Source organism: Cordyceps javanica, chromosome 5 (assembly GCF_051103115.1).
Source record: "Cordyceps javanica chromosome 5, complete sequence".
NCBI lineage: Eukaryota > Fungi > Ascomycota > Sordariomycetes > Hypocreales > Cordycipitaceae > Cordyceps > Cordyceps javanica.
In genome coordinates, this window is record NC_139299.1 from 411355 (window position 1) to 432389 (window position 21035).

The 21035-nt window shown below is 54.6% G+C and overlaps 5 protein-coding genes across 5 annotated transcripts; 1 reads left to right on the plus strand and 4 right to left on the minus strand.

The window, feature by feature from the left end:
• V2A60_007363 (major facilitator superfamily domain-containing protein) lies at positions 1–1894 on the plus strand (the record flags this gene model as incomplete). Its single annotated transcript, XM_083258648.1, has 3 exons — positions 1–448; positions 548–806; positions 922–1894. The coding sequence occupies 3 exons, from the start codon at positions 1–3 to the stop codon at positions 1892–1894; spliced, it is 1680 nt and encodes a 559-aa protein (XP_083114774.1).
• A 198-nt stretch (positions 1895–2092) lies between these two features.
• On the minus strand, positions 2093–4900 carry V2A60_007364 (uncharacterized protein; the record flags this gene model as incomplete). The annotated part of the gene is made up of 1 exon (XM_083258649.1): positions 2093–4900. One exon carries the CDS (start codon positions 4898–4900, stop codon positions 2093–2095), a length of 2808 nt encoding a protein of 935 aa, XP_083114775.1.
• Positions 4901–5756: 856 nt separating this feature from the next.
• V2A60_007365 (chromatin assembly factor 1 subunit A-domain-containing protein) lies at positions 5757–7726 on the minus strand (the record flags this gene model as incomplete). The annotated part of the gene is made up of 3 exons (XM_083258650.1): positions 5757–6163; positions 6212–7537; positions 7588–7726. 3 exons carry the CDS (start codon positions 7724–7726, stop codon positions 5757–5759), a joined length of 1872 nt encoding a protein of 623 aa, XP_083114776.1.
• A 1647-nt stretch (positions 7727–9373) lies between these two features.
• On the minus strand, positions 9374–10633 carry V2A60_007366 (uncharacterized protein; the record flags this gene model as incomplete). The annotated part of the gene is made up of 1 exon (XM_083258651.1): positions 9374–10633. The coding sequence occupies one exon, from the start codon at positions 10631–10633 to the stop codon at positions 9374–9376; it is 1260 nt and encodes a 419-aa protein (XP_083114777.1).
• A 6743-nt stretch (positions 10634–17376) lies between these two features.
• Positions 17377–18477, minus strand: V2A60_007367 (uncharacterized protein; the record flags this gene model as incomplete). Its single annotated transcript, XM_083258652.1, has 4 exons — positions 17377–17458; positions 17520–17929; positions 18064–18139; positions 18203–18477. The coding sequence occupies 4 exons, from the start codon at positions 18475–18477 to the stop codon at positions 17377–17379; spliced, it is 843 nt and encodes a 280-aa protein (XP_083114778.1).
• Between the last annotated feature and the right edge of the window lie 2558 nt (positions 18478–21035).

Consider the following 21035-nt stretch of genomic DNA (forward strand, 5'->3'; position numbering starts at 1 on the left):
ATGGCGCTGCGACGTGACCATCATGAGCCGGACGAGAGCGCGACGCGCCTCTTGACGCTCGACGAGGCGGGCGCGGCCGGCTACGTCTCTGACGAAGACGACGACGACTATGATGCCGCGACAGCTGGACCAACAGCAGCCTCCCACGATGCGGCGGCGGCGGCGGCGGCGGCGGCGGCGTTTCACCCGCGGCTGCGCGCCGCGCGGTGGCAGGTCAGCTCGCCGCGGACAATCATCCTCCTCGTCGCCCTTTCCAAGTTTTGCATCGTGTGCAGCGGCATGATGCTGCTGGTGCCGCTCTTCCGCCTCATCGAGGACGCCATCTGCCACGGCGTCTTGGAGGACGCGACGCCCGACATGCTCGACGAGAAGAGGTGCAAGGACGACGGCGTGCAGGCGCGCCTGGCCACGTTTCTCGGCTGGTCCGGCCTCGTGGGCTCCATTGTCAGTGAGTCAAAACACGGACGAATCCATCATCACCGCTTCGATTGCGAACCTGAAAAGCGTCGCTAACACGGGAGGGCCACCACCCGGCCGCCCGCCACAGCCCTCATCACCGCGTTCCCGTTTGGCGCCATGTCGGACCGCTTCGGGCGCAAGCCTACCGCGCTGCTGGCGTACCTCGGCGTCTTTGTCTCCTTCTCCTTCACGCCGCTCATGCTGGGCCCGCCGCTGCGGCAGAGCGTGCGCGCAAACCCGTACCTGCTCCTCTGGGGCAACCTGTTCCACGTCCTCGGCGGCGGCATCCCGGTGCTTTTGCAGACTCTCTACGCCATGGCGGCCGACGTGAGTTCCGAAGCGGAAAAGTACGTCTTTTTTTTCCCTCCCTTGCTTTGTTTTCAAGCCGGGGCGGGCCTGCTCGGCTTTCCAGCGCTTTTTTTTCGCGCGCCTCACTAACAGCGAAACCCCCCTTGTTCGCAGAGCATCAAACTTTTTGTATGTGAGCCTCGGATCCGCCACCGGGGGCCTCCTCGGACCGCTGCTCGCGGGCGTCCTGATGACGCACTTTGGGCCCTGGGTGCCCATCTGGATCGTCATGGGCATCTCTCCGGGCCTCATTGGCATCGTGATGCTCCTACCAGAGACGCTCGCCGTCAAAGCTGCAGCACGTCCGCCTCCTTTCCCCTCCTCCTCCTCCTCCACCTCTTTCAGCAATCACCTGGCTCGCGGGCTCGACGACCTGCGCGCCTCTCTCGGCATCCTGCGCGACCGCAACGTGCCGCTCGTGCTCGTCACGTTCCTCATCCAGAACGCGCGCATGACGGCCTACGCCTCGACGCTCGTGCAGTACGTGTCCAAGAACTACGGCTGGAGCCTCGGCCAGACGTCCATCCTGCTCTCCCCCGTCGGCGTGCTCGCCCTCGTCGTCCTCGGCGGCTTGCCGCGCCTCGCCGCCCGCCTGACCCTCGCACCGACCCGCGGCGGAGGCGGCTACACCGTCTTCGGCAAGGACCTGCTCCTCACGCGCGCGTCGACGGCCTTTCTCGTCGTCGGCGCCGTCATCCAGGGTCTCAGCCCCAACGTGGCCGTCTTCATTCTCGGGCTCGTTGTGTCGACGCTCAGCACCGCCGACAGCCCGCTCGCGCGCGCCACCGTCTCGCACTACGTGCACCCGTCCTTGACGTCCCGCCTGTACGCCCTCATTGGCGTCGCCGAGGTCCTGGGCTCGTTTGTCGGCGCGCCCGCCCTGGCCTACTTTTTCAATGTCGGTCTGGCGAAGAAGGGCCTCTACACGGGCCTTCCGTACTTTTACGTCGCGCTGCTGTCCTCGGTGGCCCTGGGGGCGCTCATGCTCGTGACGCCGCCGCGGCTGCCGCCGCGCGGGGCCGCATCGGGCGACGCTACGCCCATGTCGGGTGATGACGTGCCGGGTGAAGGCGCAATTCGACTTTGAACTACATATAGATAATATGACATTAGCAGCATGGGAACTTTGTGGAAATTTTAGCACATGATTCATTATAGACTAGAAATCCAAGTAGTAATAATAACAAGGTGACGTTGTTGGAACCATGCAATCGCTAGGCTATGCATAACTATTATACAATATTTTTTTATCTTTCTTACTCATATTCGTAAACATTTCCTCTTGTCAACGCAGCATGTAGGACAAGTCCGGAATGCCCTTCAGAGCCTCGTCTATCATGCCTCGCTCGTCTGGTGTACATGAATCCTCAAAGGGCACCGCCCCCCTGCTTGCCGGCTGCTTCGTTGATGTGATGGGCGGTGTTGACGGGCTCACGGCCCGGGCAGTCTGCTGTGTCCAAGCACTCTCCATGGATGGCTTGTAAGCACCGTGGTTCGTGGGAGGCGTGGCAGCTGAGTGCGCCCCCGCAGCCTCCATGGACGTCCTGTAATCTGCCGTCGGCGTAGACACGGGCGGCGTCCAGGCATGCTCCATGGACATCCGGCTGCTGGTCATCGAAGCACGCGGCGCTTCCAGAACGGGTGTGCTCGCAAGTGTCGGCGTGCCGGCGCCCGGCTTGATTCGTGTGCTGTCTACTGACGCGCGCATCGGCTCTAGAGCGGGCGAGCTCATGCTGGGCGTCCATATCGGCGACGGCGCCGCGGAGGTGGTCACACCGGCGGTGCGGATAGGTGGCGGCGGTTTCGCCCGTGTCATGGCCGAGGCCACGAAAACGCCTAGAGCGTTAGGCCCCTCATGAGACTCGTCAAACGACCGCGGTAGTGGTGTCTTCGTTAGTTCTGCTGGCGCAGAGAGCGCGGCAACGGCGGTACTGGAATCAACTGGCGGCGACGAAATCATTTCGCCCCAGTCATCATCGTCGTCATAATTATCGTCATCGTCATCGGCCTCGTCAAGCCTGGTTGTTTGGGCTTCAGTTTCAAGCCTCGTGAGCTCGCGACTGCTCGCCACCACTGCCGCACCAGCATTCAAAAGCACCGGCGGTGGAGGCATGAGCTCCGTTATGGTCTTCTTCTCGACCCTTTGCTCCTGCTCGTCGTCCTCCCACGGTGATCTAGGCATCTCATCCGGCGGCGGTGGCGAGTCCGGCGGCGGCGGCTGCGTCAACCCCACCGCTCCAGTCTTCTTCGACGGCGCCGCCGCAAACGCCGGCGAATACACCACAACCGACGGTGTAGACTGCACGCTCACACCGGCTGTGGTCCATCCGCCAAACGATCCCGTCGCCGTCGCCGTCACCGGAGTCCGCGGCGCGGTGTCATCATCGTCGTCGTCGTCGTCATCAGCCCGGGACGGCAGGCTGCGGTTCCGCGCATGGTGGTGGTGGCCGCCGCCGTTTTGGACGCGCTGCCGCAGCAGCTCGCTGATTTCGACGGCCGGCTCGCTCGAGTCCCAGTTGAACATGCTGGCGCCGAGAGGGCCCGCCTTGCGGCTGCCGAGGACGACGCGGCCGGCGATGGAGTCTTGCTCCATCCAGCGGCGCACAATGTGCAGCGTCTTGGTGCGGACCTCGGACGCGGCCCAGGTGACGCGGCGGTAGTCTTGGTTTTCGTCGTCGCCGCCACCGCTATCGTGCCTACGTGCAGAGCCGGCCCGCGAAATGCGATACCAGGTCTTGCGCTCAGAAGTCGTTGTGCAGGAGCTGTCGATGATGACATCCGGTACGGGCTCGGGGCACGTCGTTGATGCTGTAGAGCTGGGGAATAGGTCGTCGAGATTCGATAGGTCAATGGGATAGGGTGGATGTTTGGTCGTGGATTTCGTAATGGTGGCTTGTGGTTGTTCATCATATTTGAAGTGAGGGATGGCTTTGTCATTGCTTGTAAAACGCGCGGCTTCTACCAGCACAGGCTTTGCCTCTTCGTTATTTGCATCGTCGATTCGGGGCGGAACCGCCTCCAACGCACCAAAGTCCTCTTTGCTTGAGGTTTCTGCTTCTGTGGAAAAGGTCGCTTCTTCGGTCCCTTCTCCTTCTTCGTCAGAGCTGGACCCTTTGTCAACGTCACAGTTCTCACTGCCAACAGATGTCTGCGTGCTTAGATCCTCCTGGGACGTCTCCGCGGAGCGTGTCAGCATCGAATCTCGGGCCACACCCTCCCGAGGCGGCCGCACCGCCTTCTTTGCGATGCCATCGTACATGTCGACAAGCTCCTGCACCTTGGACGTCCTCTGCTGCAGCTGCTTGTGGGCATCGGGGTCTGCTTGCGAGTCTTCCTCTCTGTCATCCCTTTGTGAAGCCGGCTGCCCTCCGGCGTCCTCTGTCATCGTTGGATCTTCGACCTGGACTGGCTCACTCGCCAAGAGCGCCGGCACGACGATTGCATCCTCAGCGGTAGTCTGCTGCGGAGGCGTCTCGGCGCTCTTGCGCGGCGCAGTCCAAGCATCCCGCTCGTCCTGTAGCAGCGTAGCCGCATCCTTCTTCGAATCGCCGTCCGCTGCGGCGACCGCCGGCACGTGTCTCGCCTCCCCCTCCCCGCCAAAACGGACCTTCGTATCCGCTTGATGAACGAGCTCCTCGCGACGGGCATCGGCACCGCTATCCTTCTCTTGATCCGGAAGACCCCACGGCGGGGAAAAGCCGTCGTCCAAGGGTCGCTCCCGGAACACAACCGGGGCTGCCGCGTCTTCGGCCCGACCCGTCCAGGCGTTTTTCTTGCCGTCATCCCAGCCGCCCCAGCCCTCTTCGTCGTCATTATCGTCGTCGTCCCGAGACGTGTCGAAGCTATTTATTGTCGTCGTCGTCGCTGCCGCCGACGCGCCGGCCCACGGCGAATCGTCAAAGCCGCCGAACCCGCCTCCAAGCTCCAGGCGAGAGCCGCCTTCCGCGGGCGTGCTGGCGCCCCCTGCCCCCGGCAGCGGCGCAAATGTGGCGGCAGGCTTGGGCGTGGTCGGCGGCGGAGGCCCGGACGACGCGGACGCGGTGGTGGCGCTGGTGTCGTCTACCGCCCACGGCGTGCTCCACGGGTCGTCCATGGAGGCGATTGGTCCCTCATCTCACGGAAGGGGGGTACCGGGTGCCGTGCGTGTGTTGCAGCTTGCTGGTGGTGCGCGTCGCGTTGTCTCCGGGGAAAAAAAAAAATCTCCGAGTCGTGGACTCGGATATGCTCCGGAGGGATCGGGATCGCGCTCGCGTCAGTCGTTTTCCCTCGCTCTAAAGGGGGTTGGTCATGAGCGGGGGGCGCAAAATTCCTGCGCAGATGAACGAATTTGTTCTTTTTTGTATGCACGACCAGTGCCAGCGAAAGACGGCGCAGACTGCCTATCGTCTGTGTCTATGTTGTATTGTGCAAAGGGTCGATAAAATATTTGGTCGTGATGCTAACGGGCGTTGGGGGTGGATGTCAAGCGTGCCCCTGCAGCGGCCCCACTGGCCGAGAGACAGGGGCGACCGGGATGACGTCGCGAGGAGAAGTGAGTTGTGTGTTCCGCTGGGAGAGAAGGCAAAAGACTAAAGACAAAGGCAACACGAGTAATGCTTGTTACTCTGTTCTTTTAAATAATTTCTATTTTATCAGAGGAACATCGCCCCAATTATAATTCTAGGCTACGGATAACAAACCACCAGCAGGCACTCGTGCAGCTTATGGGATTACATTAAAACTGAGTGCCATGTAAAAAGCCAGTAGACATTTGCAGCAGCTGTTTCAAATAAATCAATGATCTATACATCATAGTCTCATGACAGGAAACTAGTCCAGCAATATAAACAGTGCCGTGTAGGTGGAAGCACATGCTCAACGGCGTAACAAAAAGCAATCAAGTCCAAATACGCCGCGCTAATTCAAATCCCTTGTGTATGCAGTTGCAGATAGCATGCTGTTGATTGCTTTTACAGAGAAATCTCGTGTCCGGGCTTCAAATCCCACTCCTTCATCTTGCCAGTTCCCTTCTTTTCCGCAACAAGCTCTAGAGTGTTCTTCACCTCGGTACGCGACACTTTGTCACGGAAGTTATGAAAAATAAAGTCAATAATGCCGACTTTCGAGAGCGCCTTGTTTTGTAAAATGGCCCTTTTGATGTCATTCATTAACTCCGCCTTGACGAGCTTTGCGGGCGCACCGTCTGTACTACCGCCAGTGAGAGCAGCAAACGCGTTGGCGGGTGCTGGCGGAGGTGGCATCTTTTGGGCTGTGGTTGCTGTTGTTGGGGTCACCTTGGCGAGGCTGACTGGTTTGGGTTCTGGTTCCCAATATGAAGTAGCAAAAGGATCAATGCTGGCGGTATTGTGAAAAATGTCTAGTGACGTCAGTAAGGAGATCTTTACGGAAAACGCTGCATGCATACCCAATATTATTTCCATTTTATGCTCTGTAGCCGCTTGGCTGGACGTCCTGCGATTCTCGTTTTCAAAGCAGATCCCAGTCATCTCAGGTTCCATGGTGTTGCCGAACGTGCGACGCGTTAGGCCAGAGTCTTCAGAGTCATCTAAAAACCCATCCATGTCGTCTTCATCGTCCATTTCTTCGTCATCGTCATCGGCATCCAAGTCTTCACCCTCTTCTTCCTGCCACTCGGCTTCCGAATCATAGTCATAATCCAGTTGCAGGCGTCGGCTAGCAGACCGGCGGGCTTGCTTTTGCATATTGTCTTGACCCGCAGGAAACGGCCTCTGCGTGATGGTGCCATAATAGGGGGGTCGAACATCTCGTGAAAAGGCAATCACTTTGACAGGGACACCAGCAAGCTTCCTCCCTGCAGCGTGAAGAATATCAGCTGATGCAGTAGTACCGGAACGTTCTACCTCTTTATATGCCGCTTCCATAATATGACGAACTGGGATGTGCTGTTTCCCACGGCGCTTGCTCGGAGCAGGCAGTGGAAAGAGAGACGCGGGGTCAAATGTAACATCAGCCTTGCGCTCTCCTGCAATGAACTCGTCCAAAATTCGAGACTTTAATTCACGAGTCTCTTCATCCATGTTGCAGGTGCTGGGGGCCATTCGAGTGTTTTCTTTGATAAAGAATGGTTGGAACATGAGCTCATACACCGTTGGTGTGGGCTTTCCGTTTGGAGCATCGGCTGTGCCCTTTTCTGAACTTGAATTCGGGACAATGGCCGGGGTAGACTTTTTAGGCGTCGTAGGTTTGCTGAAGAAATGCATGAGCTTGGGCTGAGCACGCGCCTTCTTTTCCTTCTCTTCCTGAATGCGTCGTTCTTCGTCCTCCTTTTGCTTCTTTTTTTCTTCGCGCTGCTCGGCTTTTAATTTTTCTTCCTCTTCTTTCTTCTTGCGCTTCTCATCTCTCTCCTTTTGGCGTACAGCTTTTTCTTCCTCTTGCTTGGCCTTGTCGGCAGCCTTGATAGCAGCCTTGTCATCGCGCTCCTTTTTCTTTTGTGCGGCCTCGCGTTCTTTTTGCTCCCTCTTCTCCGTGGCCTCCTTTTCGCGGGCTTCTTTTTCGGCCGGGGTCAGCTTCTTTCGCTTCCCGGCAGGGGTCGAGGTCTGCGCGGCGGCGGCGGCGGCGGCGATGGTAGCGACGGGCTGAGTGGTTCCGGCCTTGGTAGGCGTTTCGGGCGCGGGAGAATTGCCTGCGGCGGTACTGCTACCAGCCTCGGTAAGGGCAGGGGAGCCTTGCGGTGAAGAGCCAGTCATGGTGTTCGACACGGGTGGCAGAACTGCAGCGACGTTAGAAAAGGCCGAAAGCATGGGATCATGGTTGTCTTACGACAATCACCTGACGGGCGAAGGGTAAAGTCTGACGGCGGCTTTTTGTCCATCGGGGCGTCTTCAGCGCCATCATCGCCAGAGAATTCTTCGTGGGTGCGCTTGCGAGCAGCCTTGGGCTCTTGCACGTTGGCCGACATCTCGCGGAGGGGCATCGAGGGTGTATCCAGCCGTGGTCGTGGGTCGTGACAAAATCCCGTTCCGGTACGTAATCTATTCTTTTGACGGACGGGGTGCGACACGCCAAACGCCTGTTGCACACGTGAGGCCCGCGGTGACTGTGTCCTCCACCTGTGGTCGTTTGCGGCAGGCAACAAAGACGTGTCGCCACCATCGGCGTGCACGAAGCTGAGATGTCGGACTGTGGCGCGCGTGCGCGCGTTGATTGAAGGATCAATAGCGAATGAGAATGACTGAGCAGAGATCAAGGTAGCAAAAAGCCAAAAGCGCGACAGACAAATGCGATGGAGAACTCTGTGATTAGATGGGAGGGTGGTGGAGAGTCGCAGGTAGGTTGATGTCGCCCGGTCGGTGCTTTCAGGAAGATGAACGCGTGCGTGCCCGTTGGTGAAGGGTGCAATGAGCCAGACCGACCAGGGTCGCTCCTCGACGCGTCCCCAATTCGAGGCCGGTGGGCTTGAGACGCGCCGGCTGGCTGGTACGTACCGCGCCATCCATTAAAAAAAGGGCCAACGGGCAAAGCGGTCGTCTTAGTCATGCAGGAAAAGAGAAGTGGAGATCTGCGAAATGCTGCGTCGTCCGAGATGAGGGTTTGTCCTATACTTAGGCAAGTGTGCTCCAGTAAATGAACTCGCGCAACACCCACCCACACAGGCACCACAGAGGGCCTATAGTCGCCATTCTATCGCTGCGGAGAGTTTCTATAACGAGGGAGGGGTGCGAAAGAGGGAGAGCAGAACACGACGGCAGTTTGGCTGTCAGCAGTTGAGAACCTGAGATGCATCCTAGGCAAACGGCACACTTGTACTGCATAAAAAGGGCACAGGGCACTCGTCTACCAGCTTGAGCCACTCGTCAAAAGCGAAAAGTCGTATTGCTCCATGGCATTGACACCAGCGCCAATTGCGACGTAGCTGGGACTCGCCCGTCACGACTCACTACGTCATGGGGGGCCCTACCCACGAATACGAGAGCAGCTAGCTTAGGCGGGCGCAACCTACCTATAATGGTGGATGAAACACGGAGCGGCGGTGGTGGTATTCTTGAACGAGCTAACAACGTTCACGAGAAAAAGAAGTAGAGCAGCAAGTACTTGAAGAAGAAGAAGAGTCAATTGGCTAACCCCATTTCGCTATCCCTCCGCATTATTAGCAAGGCCCAGCACCTTGTCCGTCCCCTAGGGCAGTTTTGTTGTCAAAGTAGCGAGAGCAAATTCAGAGGCTATTAGAGTTTTGGGTAACCAAAGCAGCGAGCGGTTTCTTTTTCCGTCAATATGAAAATGACCCCATGTATTTCGATTGCAATGCAAAAGACCAAGAGCAAAAGTAGGAAGATGAGAAGAGGGTGAAACATGGAAAAACCAGAAAACAAATCATGCGAGACTCCTTTGAAAACACGGAGGAAAAAAACGCCTTCCCATGTGCAATATGCAAATCACAGACCGCACCTCCCCCTTTCCATTGGAATGCGTAAAACGAATGAATGTGGCCCTTGTAGCGCTGGTATTATAAACGAAAGACATTGGTGTATAAAACAAGTGTAGGAAAGCAAAATTAGGCACTCGCGACGTGTACCTGGCGGCCCGCGCCGCAAACGTACTCGGGCATTCAGTCAGGGTTGGCGATGAAGAGACGGCCGGAAGTAAGAGTGGATGTTCGCTCGTCAACGCTTCCGCGGCGCTTAAGCTCCTCAGAACTCTTGACGCTCTTTTCTCTAGTGAGAGCAGAATGAAGTTTCGAGTTGTGAGCCAGCTTGGGGCCCTGGCCTAGCTCGAGGACGTCGTCGCGACGCTCACTGTTGCCGCTGCGCGAGCTCTGGGCACGTCCACTTGCCGCGTCGTCTGTCGGGCCGGCCGATTCATCGATGGACTGCTTGTGCTGCTGCTGCTGCTGCTGCTGGGGCTTGTTGGCGAGGCTTTCGGAGCGCTCAGGGGTGCCGGCAAGGCTAGGGTTACGAGCCGGAGTGCCGCTTCCCGAGGTCCTGTAGTGCGCCTGGCGACCGGAACCTGTGCTGCTGCGGCCGCTGCTGCCGGCGCGGCGGTGGTGCTGTTCCTTGCGCGAGGCGGCCATGGGGCCATTGTTATCGTCGTCGTCGCTACCGTCCCCGTCAATCTCCCTAGCGCTGAGTCGGAGAGGGACGCCGCCGACACCGACGTGCGTCTCCCCGGGTGCGTAACCGACGACGGGGGCCTTGCCATGTCGAATTTTACCGGCGACCTTGGCCGAGGCGAGGCCAGTCTGGGTGCGGCCGGCGTTGTTGCCGCTGACAACTTCGAGGTTGGCTCGCATCTTGGCGGCTCGCTGCTGGGCGACAACACGCGGGTCTTCATACTGGGCGCGCTCGCACCAAACAGTTGCCTTTTGCTTGCGCAGGAGAGCAACGTAGCTGCTGCCGGCCGCCTGGGTGCCGGCAGAGCGGCTTGAGGTCGAACGGCGAAGATCGCTGGTAGAGGTACGGTAGGCGGCCGGGGGCGGCTGGTGGTAGCTCGAGGCGTTACTAAAAGCGCCGATGGAGGGCGACCTGCGCCATAGTTGGGGATTGGAGGTCGAGTGCGGCGGGGGGTGGTGGTGGTGCTGTTGGCCTGAATGCATCGAGTGGTGCTGGCTGTGGTGATTGCTGTGAGGGGGTTGAAGCTGCTGCTGATGTGGTTGATGTGGGTGGTGGTGGTGGGTGTACTGGTGATGTTGCTGATGCTGTTGACGCTGCTGCGAGGGGTGCGGCTGTTGCTGATGCGGTTGTTGTTGGGTGTACTGCTGCTGCTGCTGCTGTGGCTGTTGCTGTTGTTGTTGAGGGTATTGATGATGTTGAGAGGGAAAGATGGACGAGGATGTGGTTCGTGTGCGAGAGTGGCCATAGGAGGGATCCATTGACGCAGTGTGTGTCGGAGTTTCCATCATGCTGAGCAGCTGAAGAGACCACCGCGCTCAGCAAAGTTGGTTGCCGCTAAGGTTGTTTGAGGGATGGGACTTTGGCCTTTATCTGTTTTAGAGTTTTTGTGCCCTCCTTTGTCAGGCTGAGGAGGAGAGGCAGGAGGATGAGAGAGGGCCGGGTGGAGGAGGGTGTGATGTTTTTTGAGTTTTTGGGGGGGGGGGGGGGGAGAGCGCTACTGTGTCGGGCTAAAACCAAGGCAGAACTGGCCCGCCACGGAGAAAGCGGTAGAGAGCCCCGGTGAAAGAGGAGGGAGCACGTTTTTTTTTTCAACTCGTTTGGTTCCTTTTATTGTTATTTTTTAAGCGCCGGTGAGGACCAAGAAAAATAGAAATTGGCGTGGAAAGCGTGAGAGGCTGGTGGCGGTGATTGGTGTTGGCGGTTGCATGAGGCTACTTGGATCGAAGCGAGAGAGAATAAGTAGACAGAAAGGTACCTCGAAACAAAACGGACAGGGAAGCAAAGTACTTATTGAGAGGGAAAGGAAATGAGGGAATGGGTTTGGATCGAGCGGCGATTGGATGGGAAGAAGAGGCAGAAAGCCTTGGCTGGCGGAGTGCTACCACTACTCCGTTAGTACCTACATGCTACAGTGGGCTTCATGGTGGGTGCTGGATGGCGTTGCTGCGTCCGGCCTAGTGGGTGGCAGGGGAGGCAGATGGGAGGCTAGTGGCAGCCTGGCAGGTACTGGGAGTGTAGGCCAAGTATTGGACTACTGGTAGCGGGCTAGTCGCTGGGGGCGAGCACTAGGCCAGGACCAGCAAGGACGTCTACTTGTTGCGTCGAGATCAACAGGGCCGACTACTACCAGTAACCTACTTGCTGCTTGCCTACCTATCTAAGTACTCACCTGGTAACGTCGGTCAGCAAGTGAGGGGCCAGGCTGTAAATATTGTGTAGGTACCTTGATAAATAGTAAGGTCGGCAACGGCAAGATAGGCATGATAGCAGGGCGTCCAATCCCTAGCTATCAATCAGTAGGCAGGTATGGCGCCCCTTGTGATTGGATTCTTATCTTGTTTAGTTTTTTGTTCGATTTCTCTTTTCTGTATTTCGCTTCCTTTTGTGTTGCAAGCGCGCGATTTTCTTTCCGGATTTATTTCCCAGTATTGGCGATAAGCGAGCCATGCGGAATTGGCATTGCCCATGCCAATTCACCATGGTTTCGCGGATGTTGTAGGTTGTTGCCGTGGACAAGGACCTGGGTAGGTACCTGGGTACCTAGACTGGATACCTACCTACATAGGTAGGTAGCCCAGGCCTGGCCGCCCTCTCAGAACAGACACAATTATTGATGGATATTGCTGCACCCAACATCAGCCACTGCCCTGTCCTGGTAGGTCACGTGTATGATAGAAATTAGCCAAGTGTTGATATCAGAAGAACCCCTCAAATCACTACTGACTCCTTGACGTTAAGACACACTCGTGGAACTAGGTGACGGCGCTTTATATCCTTGAACATTTCCTCTAGACCACATCCCTTGCCTTGTCAGTATCATCTCGGCCATGAATCCGCATAGCTCTGAACGTTTGGTTTACACCTCGTTTAACTCTGAAAAACATGATGAATTAATGTGGGCAATCCATAATGACCCCATTTCTTGGACGAATGCGTGCGCGCAGATCCAGCGTCCTATGGACCGAGGATTCCACGCTGAAATCCTACGAAACAAGAATTCTCAACTCCTCTTTGTTATAATTAATACAGTCGTTGGCAACCAATATGAACAAGACACAAGCGACCAACTACCTGACCGCAAACTCAACCCAATTGGGCACCTTGTACTAGCGGCATCCGACCCAACTTCAACGCAGCATTGCGAGACTACATTAAGTATTGGGATTCATAAGGACTATCAGAGACAGGGGTATGGATCTGAAGCTATTGCTTGGGCTCTTGACTGGGCTTTTAACTATGCAAATATGCATAGGGTGGGGCTTTCGGTCTATGGCTGGAATTCGCCAGCACGAGAAATGTATTTAAAGATTGGTTTTCGTGAAGAGGGTAGAAGACGAGAGAGTCTCTTCTTACGTGGAAGATACTGGGATGAAATCTTGATGAGCGTACTTGTGCAGGAGTGGAAACTGCTTCGTGGACTGGAAGATGATAACTAGGCCCTAACTTACCAACCAGTTGCGTAGTCATATATCTGTTCAGTTGGGTGTATGGCCCGACTTCAGAAAGTGAGTGATCTATTCTTAACTTATTTGATACGCATATTTATTGCTTCTCAAGAGATCCAAGTGTTGCAATACTAATCTTTCTGGTCATATTTGACGGCAGCTCCCGCTTCCTGATATAACGACTACATAAGCATATATTTACTCGTTTTCCATAACATCAGATTCATCTTGTCTTTTATTGTCATTAAATATTAGCCGACAGTACTATTTCGAAGGCCAGATAGTTTCGAAAGTTCATATAAGTTAGAGTATCGCTGTTTCTGCATTGATGAGTGACATTTTCTCCACTCACAACCTCTGATTGGCTCTCAGAGGAGTACAGAGAGGGGGGTTCGGATATGAAAGGCCAAGTAGGGTGGCAGGCGACTTTTACAACGGGTGAGTGGGCTGATGGATTGATGATTGGGGTGGCCACGGCCAACCTGCGACCTGCAGCGGGGGGGGGTTTTTTTTTTCTGAGGGGGGGGGGTTCTCGGCTGGTGTTTGTGGAGCGAAGCCATGGACATGGACGGATGGAGAAGTCAAGTTGATTGTTGATTGTTGTGCATGTACATGTGCCAATGGTGCATTTGTCAATTTGCGGAAGAAGGAAGAAAAGGGAAAAGAGAAAGACATGGGGAGAGATGCTAGAGAACAAGACAGCAAGGAAACAAGAAAGGATGACGAGGAATCTGCGCGCAGTCTGCAATATGCGACCCTGCAACCGGCGACGTAGTACTCCGTAGTTGGAGATGTACTCCGTAGGTTGGTGGTTGATATGCACTAAAGTACAAATTATAGTGCTACAACAGCTACAGCTACAGGGGCCACATACAGCGCCTCACAGCAGCAACCGCCCTGTGACCCCTCGACTAAATGCTACTGGTAATACCAAGTAATAAAGCCCCCCCCCCCCATCTCCTCTCCTCCAAGCCACACCACCACCACCACCACCACCATCACCCCCCACCAGCCACACACAAGTCCCAATCGGCCCTTGTCTCGGTTCCATGACGGAAAAGGAAAATGTCAACGGTCACGGACAAGAACGGTTGATTTTGTCTGTGATTTTTCTTAATGAAAAAAAAAAAGACGAGACAATGCAAGACAAGACAAGACAAGACAAGACAAGACAAAAAAACTCGGTCGTCTTCAGCCATCAAAACTCATATTGTACTCCGTACATATCTTGTCTCCTCCTCCCCTCCAGCCACCTTGAAAACCTCCAACGGCCTACTTTCCACAACAGGCAGGCAATCGCGCGCACCATTGCGTCACTGCAGGATTTATATTATCGAGACGGCCAAGCACACACGACGTCGGTCTACCTCTTTTTTTTTTTTCCAATGCTGCCATACTTGTTTACCTACCTACATGCCTACCTGGGTAAACGAACGAGTCATAAACACTATATACTATACACTGTCCAAAACATTATTCTCTCCAACTAGCTGATCCTTCATCTACATGGTCCCAAAATTCCCTGTTTCCCGGTTTCAACACCAATAGTCAGACACTATGCTACTTGATACTTGACACTTTTATTTCGAGCCATCATGTCGTCTTCGTCATCATCCCTCATCCTACTTTACTTGGCCCCTCCGCATGCAACCAAACACACAATGCATACACGCATACACACTCTCCCTCTCTCCCTCTCTCCTCCAGATTTTATATGCATCCATTCCCATCCATCCCCAGCAGTTTGCAACCCCCCAAACCAATCAAAATCCACCAGCCCCTCCTCAAGGTCACAACCCAGCTGAATGGCGGATCTTAATCGCATAAACTTGTTCATGCACTTTGCTCACGCCATTCGCCTTGGGAAATTTTTTTTAACCGTTTTTCAATTACATTCAGCTTCTCGCAGCCACAAAGTCCCCATCGATTGTAAATTGCCAATGTGGAGAAACCAAAAACTCTCCTCTGCGTCTTTTACCATGCCCGAAAACGTGTCAATTATACTCGGCAGGAAAAAAGGTGCTAGACAAATAGCTTTGATGCAAGCCTCTGAGACAGAAATGCCACGAATCTTCAAGCCTGTCTCTAAGAAGAAAGAAAGAAACGAAAACAGGGACACGGCATGAGAAAAACTGAATTAGTATCCCCCTCCCCCCCGTTCCCAGCGACATGTCTCACTCGATTCCCACTACGACACGTTTTTGATTCATCGCTGCATTAGTTAGTTAGTTACCGGGCGCGGGCTTTGCCCAAGATCCACACCGTCTCCGACACGGCGACGATGCTCTACTTAGTACTCCGTACCTCGCTTGCAGGTCCCGGTTCTGGATGTTTATCGACTAACTAGTGACTACTCTATTTACTCGGGATCCTGGTGCTCCGGTTAGGCCTCTTCCTCTCCCGGCCTCGCCTGGTCGGGACAGCCGCTGCAAGCCTCCCGCCAAATTGGAGGCATCAACTACTTACACACCACCCACCCACCCACCACCGCCTGCATGCATGCAGCTCGATCGCAGCTTCATTATTGGTTGGCCTTTTCTGTGTCCTCTTAACCAGAGGCAGTTATATTACGTCGCTCTTATTTCGAGCCAAAAAGAAGAAAGGACAAAGATGGAAAGCGGCAATCCTACCGCTCCTCTTCGTGCTGGCTGCACGAGACTAGCCCAATACCAGTAGTCATCATGTCGAGTAATGGGATTGCAACCGTGGCCTCCTCTTTTATTAAAGAAAACAAATTACTCCCCTGCCAGCCGTCGGGCCGGTGGCCAATGTAATAGAGAGATATTTCTGTCTAGTCTTCCCCTCGGTTCGTTCCTTCATCGCCGTTGCAGCCCAATGCAGACTCATCAAGGTCCGAATTGGATCAAAGGCTTTTTGCTACTCACCGCCACATACGGCCCTTTGTACACCAAACGAGAAATAGAAGGCGCACACTTTAGTTGGCTGAAAAATGTTCTCGACGTCAGCGCCCAATATGGAAACCCAATTGGGAGGGGGGGGGAGGTAAAAAAAAGCCGCCCAAGCTGAACATGCCGAGTTAAAGGCGCACAGCAGCAAACGGGAAAAACTGCATTGGCTGTAAAATAAGGAAAATAAGGTAAGCTGCTTGTCGCGCCTTCAGCTCAACCAGGGCTGTCTGTCCAGCATCCGAAACTTTGACGCCCCCCAACCTTGCCCCTCCTCCATCCTTTGTGTATGCATCATGCAGCGCCAAGATTGAGATGGGCAATCATCTCTTTTTTTTTTTCTTCCTGCAATATCAGACCTGACTTGGGCGGGAAAAGAAGGGACGGGGAGTTGTTGGAGCGTTCGTCATGTCTTTTATCCACATTGTCATGTTCCTGTCCCATCGATCATGTTGTGCTCTTTTTTTCTCCCTTTGCTTCATCTTGTTCGTTCGTCATTTGCGCGCAGCAAAAAAATACAACTACACATATAACCGAAAAACGACATGTACGTACCAAAGCACTGCAGGTGGCTGACCACGCTGCAGGGCATGTCGCTCGGAGAATCCGACAGGCGGCCACTGCCACTCCTACCTGTTGCGTAAAAGGTCCTTTCATTTCTTGCGAATGCTGCATAATATCTCATCCACTTCAAAGCATGTAGGCGCTGCATTTTGCCCGTGTTGTTAGCTTTTGCGACAGCGTTTTGATGGGCCGCTTTGACATCGCGCGCCGCCCCCAGCTGCGCCGTCGGCTCCGGGCCACAACGCGCGCCGCTGCACACCCTCTGAAGTTATCAAATATGGAGAGGGTGTGGAGGAACTGCAAGCCACCATGCTGTATTCGGAACACTGGGATGGTTTCGCACGTGAAATTGCATACCCAGTATCGTATCTCTATCCTCATCTCTCGCGATCGCTAGGATCCTCTCACCTAGTCCGCTTGCCCGTGAGGTCCTCTCTGCGCCACACAGCGCCATTGGATACCAAGAGGTCAAGAAACTTAAAGAGTCAGTGGTTTTGAATTCTTGGATTGGTTGCATTTTGGCACAACTACACTCATATCGCTGCCATCTCAGGTACCGGCGCACGTTCTGGCTGAGGAGAGTGGTTGTGCTATGATGCAGACGAGGGAATGATTGGAGTTTGTCTCAACGATAGGGTGTGGCTCAGAAGGACCCAACTGCTCCGTTACAGTGAAGCAGGCGATTCTTTCATCTCATTGCACGTAGACTATCTACTGCAGCTGCTGTTGAAAGAATTAGAAGCACAAAATGGCTTTGGAGTGATGTCGGGGTCTGAACGTTACCCTAGAGAACAGACTACCACCAATCCGAATGCTCCAGAGTCCCGGTTTAGGATCAATCGTGTATGTGCTATGGAAAAACAGACATACTAATATCAAAATGAAGATGCGAATGGCAAATGCAATGGTCAAAAGTAACTACGAAACGATTTTTCATAGCAATTCAGTTTGTAAAGGCAAATAGTCATGTTCATTTCCAGAAGGATAACTTCCAATATATACAAGTAGAATGCAAACAGCATATGGCGTATCCCGTACGCGAGCTTCAATCGTGAAATGTACGAAAATGTTTGATAAAGTCACCATTTAGTCGGTCGTAATACCGCAACTGCTGGGGTTGTTATCGCAGTTGCATTTGGACTGGGCGTTGACCCAACCGGTAAGACGGCTGTACACAGAATCACCATTAGCTCAGCTGCCCCCACGAAAGATAAGATGAAAAGACTCACTTGGCAATGTCACTCGAGTAGCAGTGCGTGGCGATGCCGTCCTGGAGGTTTCCCGTGCGCGAGATGGAGCCCGAGTTGTACAGGCGGGCGGCGCGGTAAAAGGCCGAGACGTCGCTGCGGCCCGCGCGGTTGAGCGTCTGCGCGAGCCCCTCGCCCTTGGCCGTGCCGGCCGTGCCCTCGGAGATCATCTTGTAGATGGTGGCCGACGGGCACGGGTTCTGCACGCGCCCGTTGTCGTTGCAAGTCGCCTCGCCGTCGTGGTCCTGCATCAGGCCCGGGTTGCGCACCCCGTAGTTGGTCGTCTTGACCCGCACGCATCCGCCAGACTCCTGCATGATAACGGCCAAGATGAACCGGTGGTCCACGCCCGTCGCCGCCGCCGCCTTCTGGATGCCGTCGTAGATGGCGCCCTGTCCAATTGTGAGTAAGTTTCTGCTTGTTTTTTTTTTCACTGTTGTTTGTTGTCAAACGAGAAAGAGGTCGCTTTTGTGTACAAGTCACGACAACTCCCCCCATGGGGGGGGGGGAGGGGGATGCGACTTACAACTTCGGGGCCAGAGTCGTTGGCCTGGCCCTGCCCGGAGCACGAATTGAACATTTGATTCTTGTAGTTGTTGAACCTGAGTGGTCGCGCGGTCAGTTGCATGGCGTTGAGGAGATGGCCGAGCTTGCCTCCCACTTACATGTCGACAAAAGACACCCAGCGGTTGCGATCAGGCCAGCCAGCGCCGGTACTGCCGTCGCCCCAGTACATGCGATACTCGTCCTTGCCGGCGCCGATGCCGTCGTTGGTATTGCTGGGGTTCCAGTTGGCAATGGCGCCGTTGCTGACCTTGCCACCCAGCTGCCGGCTGTCGAGGGCACCAATGGAGAAGTCGACCTCCGTCGTCGTCGGCGTCGCAGGGGCGGCCATGGCAGCGCCAGCCAGGAGGGCGGAGAGGACAACCTGGGCAAACATCGTATGAATGTGGTATATATACAAGACTTTCAAGAATTTGGGTACTCCAAAGGGCCGAGAGGAGAGGGAGAGGCAGAAACAGAGAGAGGAAGGAAAGAGAGAGAAGCTGTGGTGATGCGATAGAGATGGATCTTGCAATCACAAGGGGCCATGAGCCTCTAGATATAGTTGTCTCTGCAACATAGTGTCGACCGCATTTGCTTGACCTTTTGACTTCTCATTGAATCGTCTGACAAGCTATTGCGCGATAGCAGCTGCCTGTTCTGGTCTGGCCTTGGCCATATCCACGGCCGGCATCTGCGATATTTGGGAAATGGCGTCTCATGATACACCTCCCAGTCCGGGCCCTGCAAAGAGCCACGAGCCAAGATGCAGCCATTCCCAAACGGCAGCTTTGGAGCGTTGTGATTGATGGACAAAGCTTCTAGCAGGCTTACCCTCTTTCCCCCCTGGACGATGTAAGACGACTAATCAGTGGACCAAGTGGTGCCGCGTTGTAACGTCAAGCACACGCCGTCCCAAAGCGGATGGATGCCCATGGAGCACAAGATCATCTCGAAGACTGCGTTCCTGGAAGAATTACTTGATGCTTTTATGTCCATCTTTTGTGGCTTAACCGATCTGAAATTCCATGGCGAGACTTTCCTTAAATATTGTATCAGGTCGTTGCCGATAGAAGCTATCCGGAACAGGGTCATGGCGTCTATATGACAAGCAAAGAGTACCATCGTAAAATTGCTTTTAACCTGTAAATATCTAGGTCATCATGATGATGCTTTTCAAGTCTATGCCCGTAGCTCGTGAGTGCGAGTTCCCGCATGGGCTCTGTGTAGAGTGAGCCATTCGCGGAACCGCCCTCGACGCTGATTGGCGCAATTATATCGACGGAGAAGGCCCATCTCGCAACTCTTCAGCCCCGGACATACTGTCAGCAGAAAGGTCCAAGCAAGAGAGATCCGCTAATTAATGGTGACCGGGGCCGCAACGTGGGCAGACTAGTTCAGTCCCCGTGAGAGAATGCTCTTATACACAGGCTTTCTGATCGTGCAATGCGCTCTTTTTTCGGCATGTGGACGGCGAAATATAGAAAAATGCATGGTCAGAGACCGTGCCCCGATTAGGCAGGTTACCTTGAGGCTATTGAAGTGCCTGGAGGGGCATCGACGGAGATGCCCACTGGAAACTAGCGATATGTGGAGGTGCTGACAGGGGCAATGGAGTTGGTTTCGGATCCTTCAGATATGATGTTGGGAACCAATGGGGAGAGAAGAGAAGTATTGTCTATGCCGCACGATGAATTTGGCCAGGCTCCATATCAGCGACATCTCCGTGCGGGTGGCAATATAGCAAGGCAATGCAAGCTGGTGAGTGATGGCGCAGTGCCTTCGTGGCTCTAGTACATTGCCTCAACTGCTGAAGTCGCAGGCTGGACGAAATGCGACCAGAAATTCAAAAGCAACGGGCTCGAGATCAGTTGAGCGCATCTGGGTCAACTTGTAGAAGCTCTGGCGAGTCTCGACCCGCGACAGAGCGACTACTTCAGACCCCGGATACGTACGCCTTTGCTAATCGCATGCGCGGGGCCGCGACTGTTCGAGTTTACGGCAGTAGCCCGCACATTTTGGCGATAATAGAAACTGGCAATGATACAACACACTTTGAGCACACTCCAATGGTGGGTTAGAGGTTTAATTACCCGCCGCAACGTACACATCGGCTGACCAGCTGATTAGAAAATCGGAACAGCGCCAAATGTCCTGGGCGGAATTACTTACCCAGCTTTTCCGTGTTAGGATGTGGGCTGGAGCCTGGAAGTAGACCGTGACAGCGGGTTAGTGGCGGACGGGTTGACAGCCCAAACTACCATTTTTTGACAGCAAAAATCAGGTGCGACGAAGCAAATCAAGGACGTTGCGTAGAGGTGACGCTTGTAAGCCTCCTTTTCAATTTCTGCAAGATTGAGCGTCAAAGCTTCTTGTGAGCATTCCTTTGACAACGAGGTTCGTGGCCCCCAATCGATCGAGTTCTTGGCTTGCACTACCAGTACTTGGCTGGGGCAAACATGCAACTTGAGATGGCATGGAAACTGCTTGCAAATGCCTTCAGTTGATTGGCTGTTCGGTATTCGTGCAAGTGCAGCGCTGACCGTCAATAATGACAGTCATCTAGCGATGACAAGTCAGGTTGACCCTCTGTTGCCCGTAGCATCTCAGAATGAGTCCATGCTCAGGAATTCTAACTTGCAACAACTGATTAACTCGTGGGGCTGCACAACAGCTAGATACGGTCCGATCTGCCGCACGGGCACGCAAGACTGGGAGTACGAGATTGCGCGGTGACATCCCGATACAGGTAGATCTCGGGAGAAGCTCGGTGCAGAGGTTTCCCTGTCCAGGCTTCAAGAGAGGCACAATGCAAACAATGAAGTTGCAATCACCGGCCTGCAGCGTTCACGACCATCTCAAACGCTGCCCACCCATCCTTGGCTGGTAGTTAGCCCCCGCATGCATTGTAGATCTCGCGCCTCCGCTACCCAGCACTGGATGAACTGGTGTGCC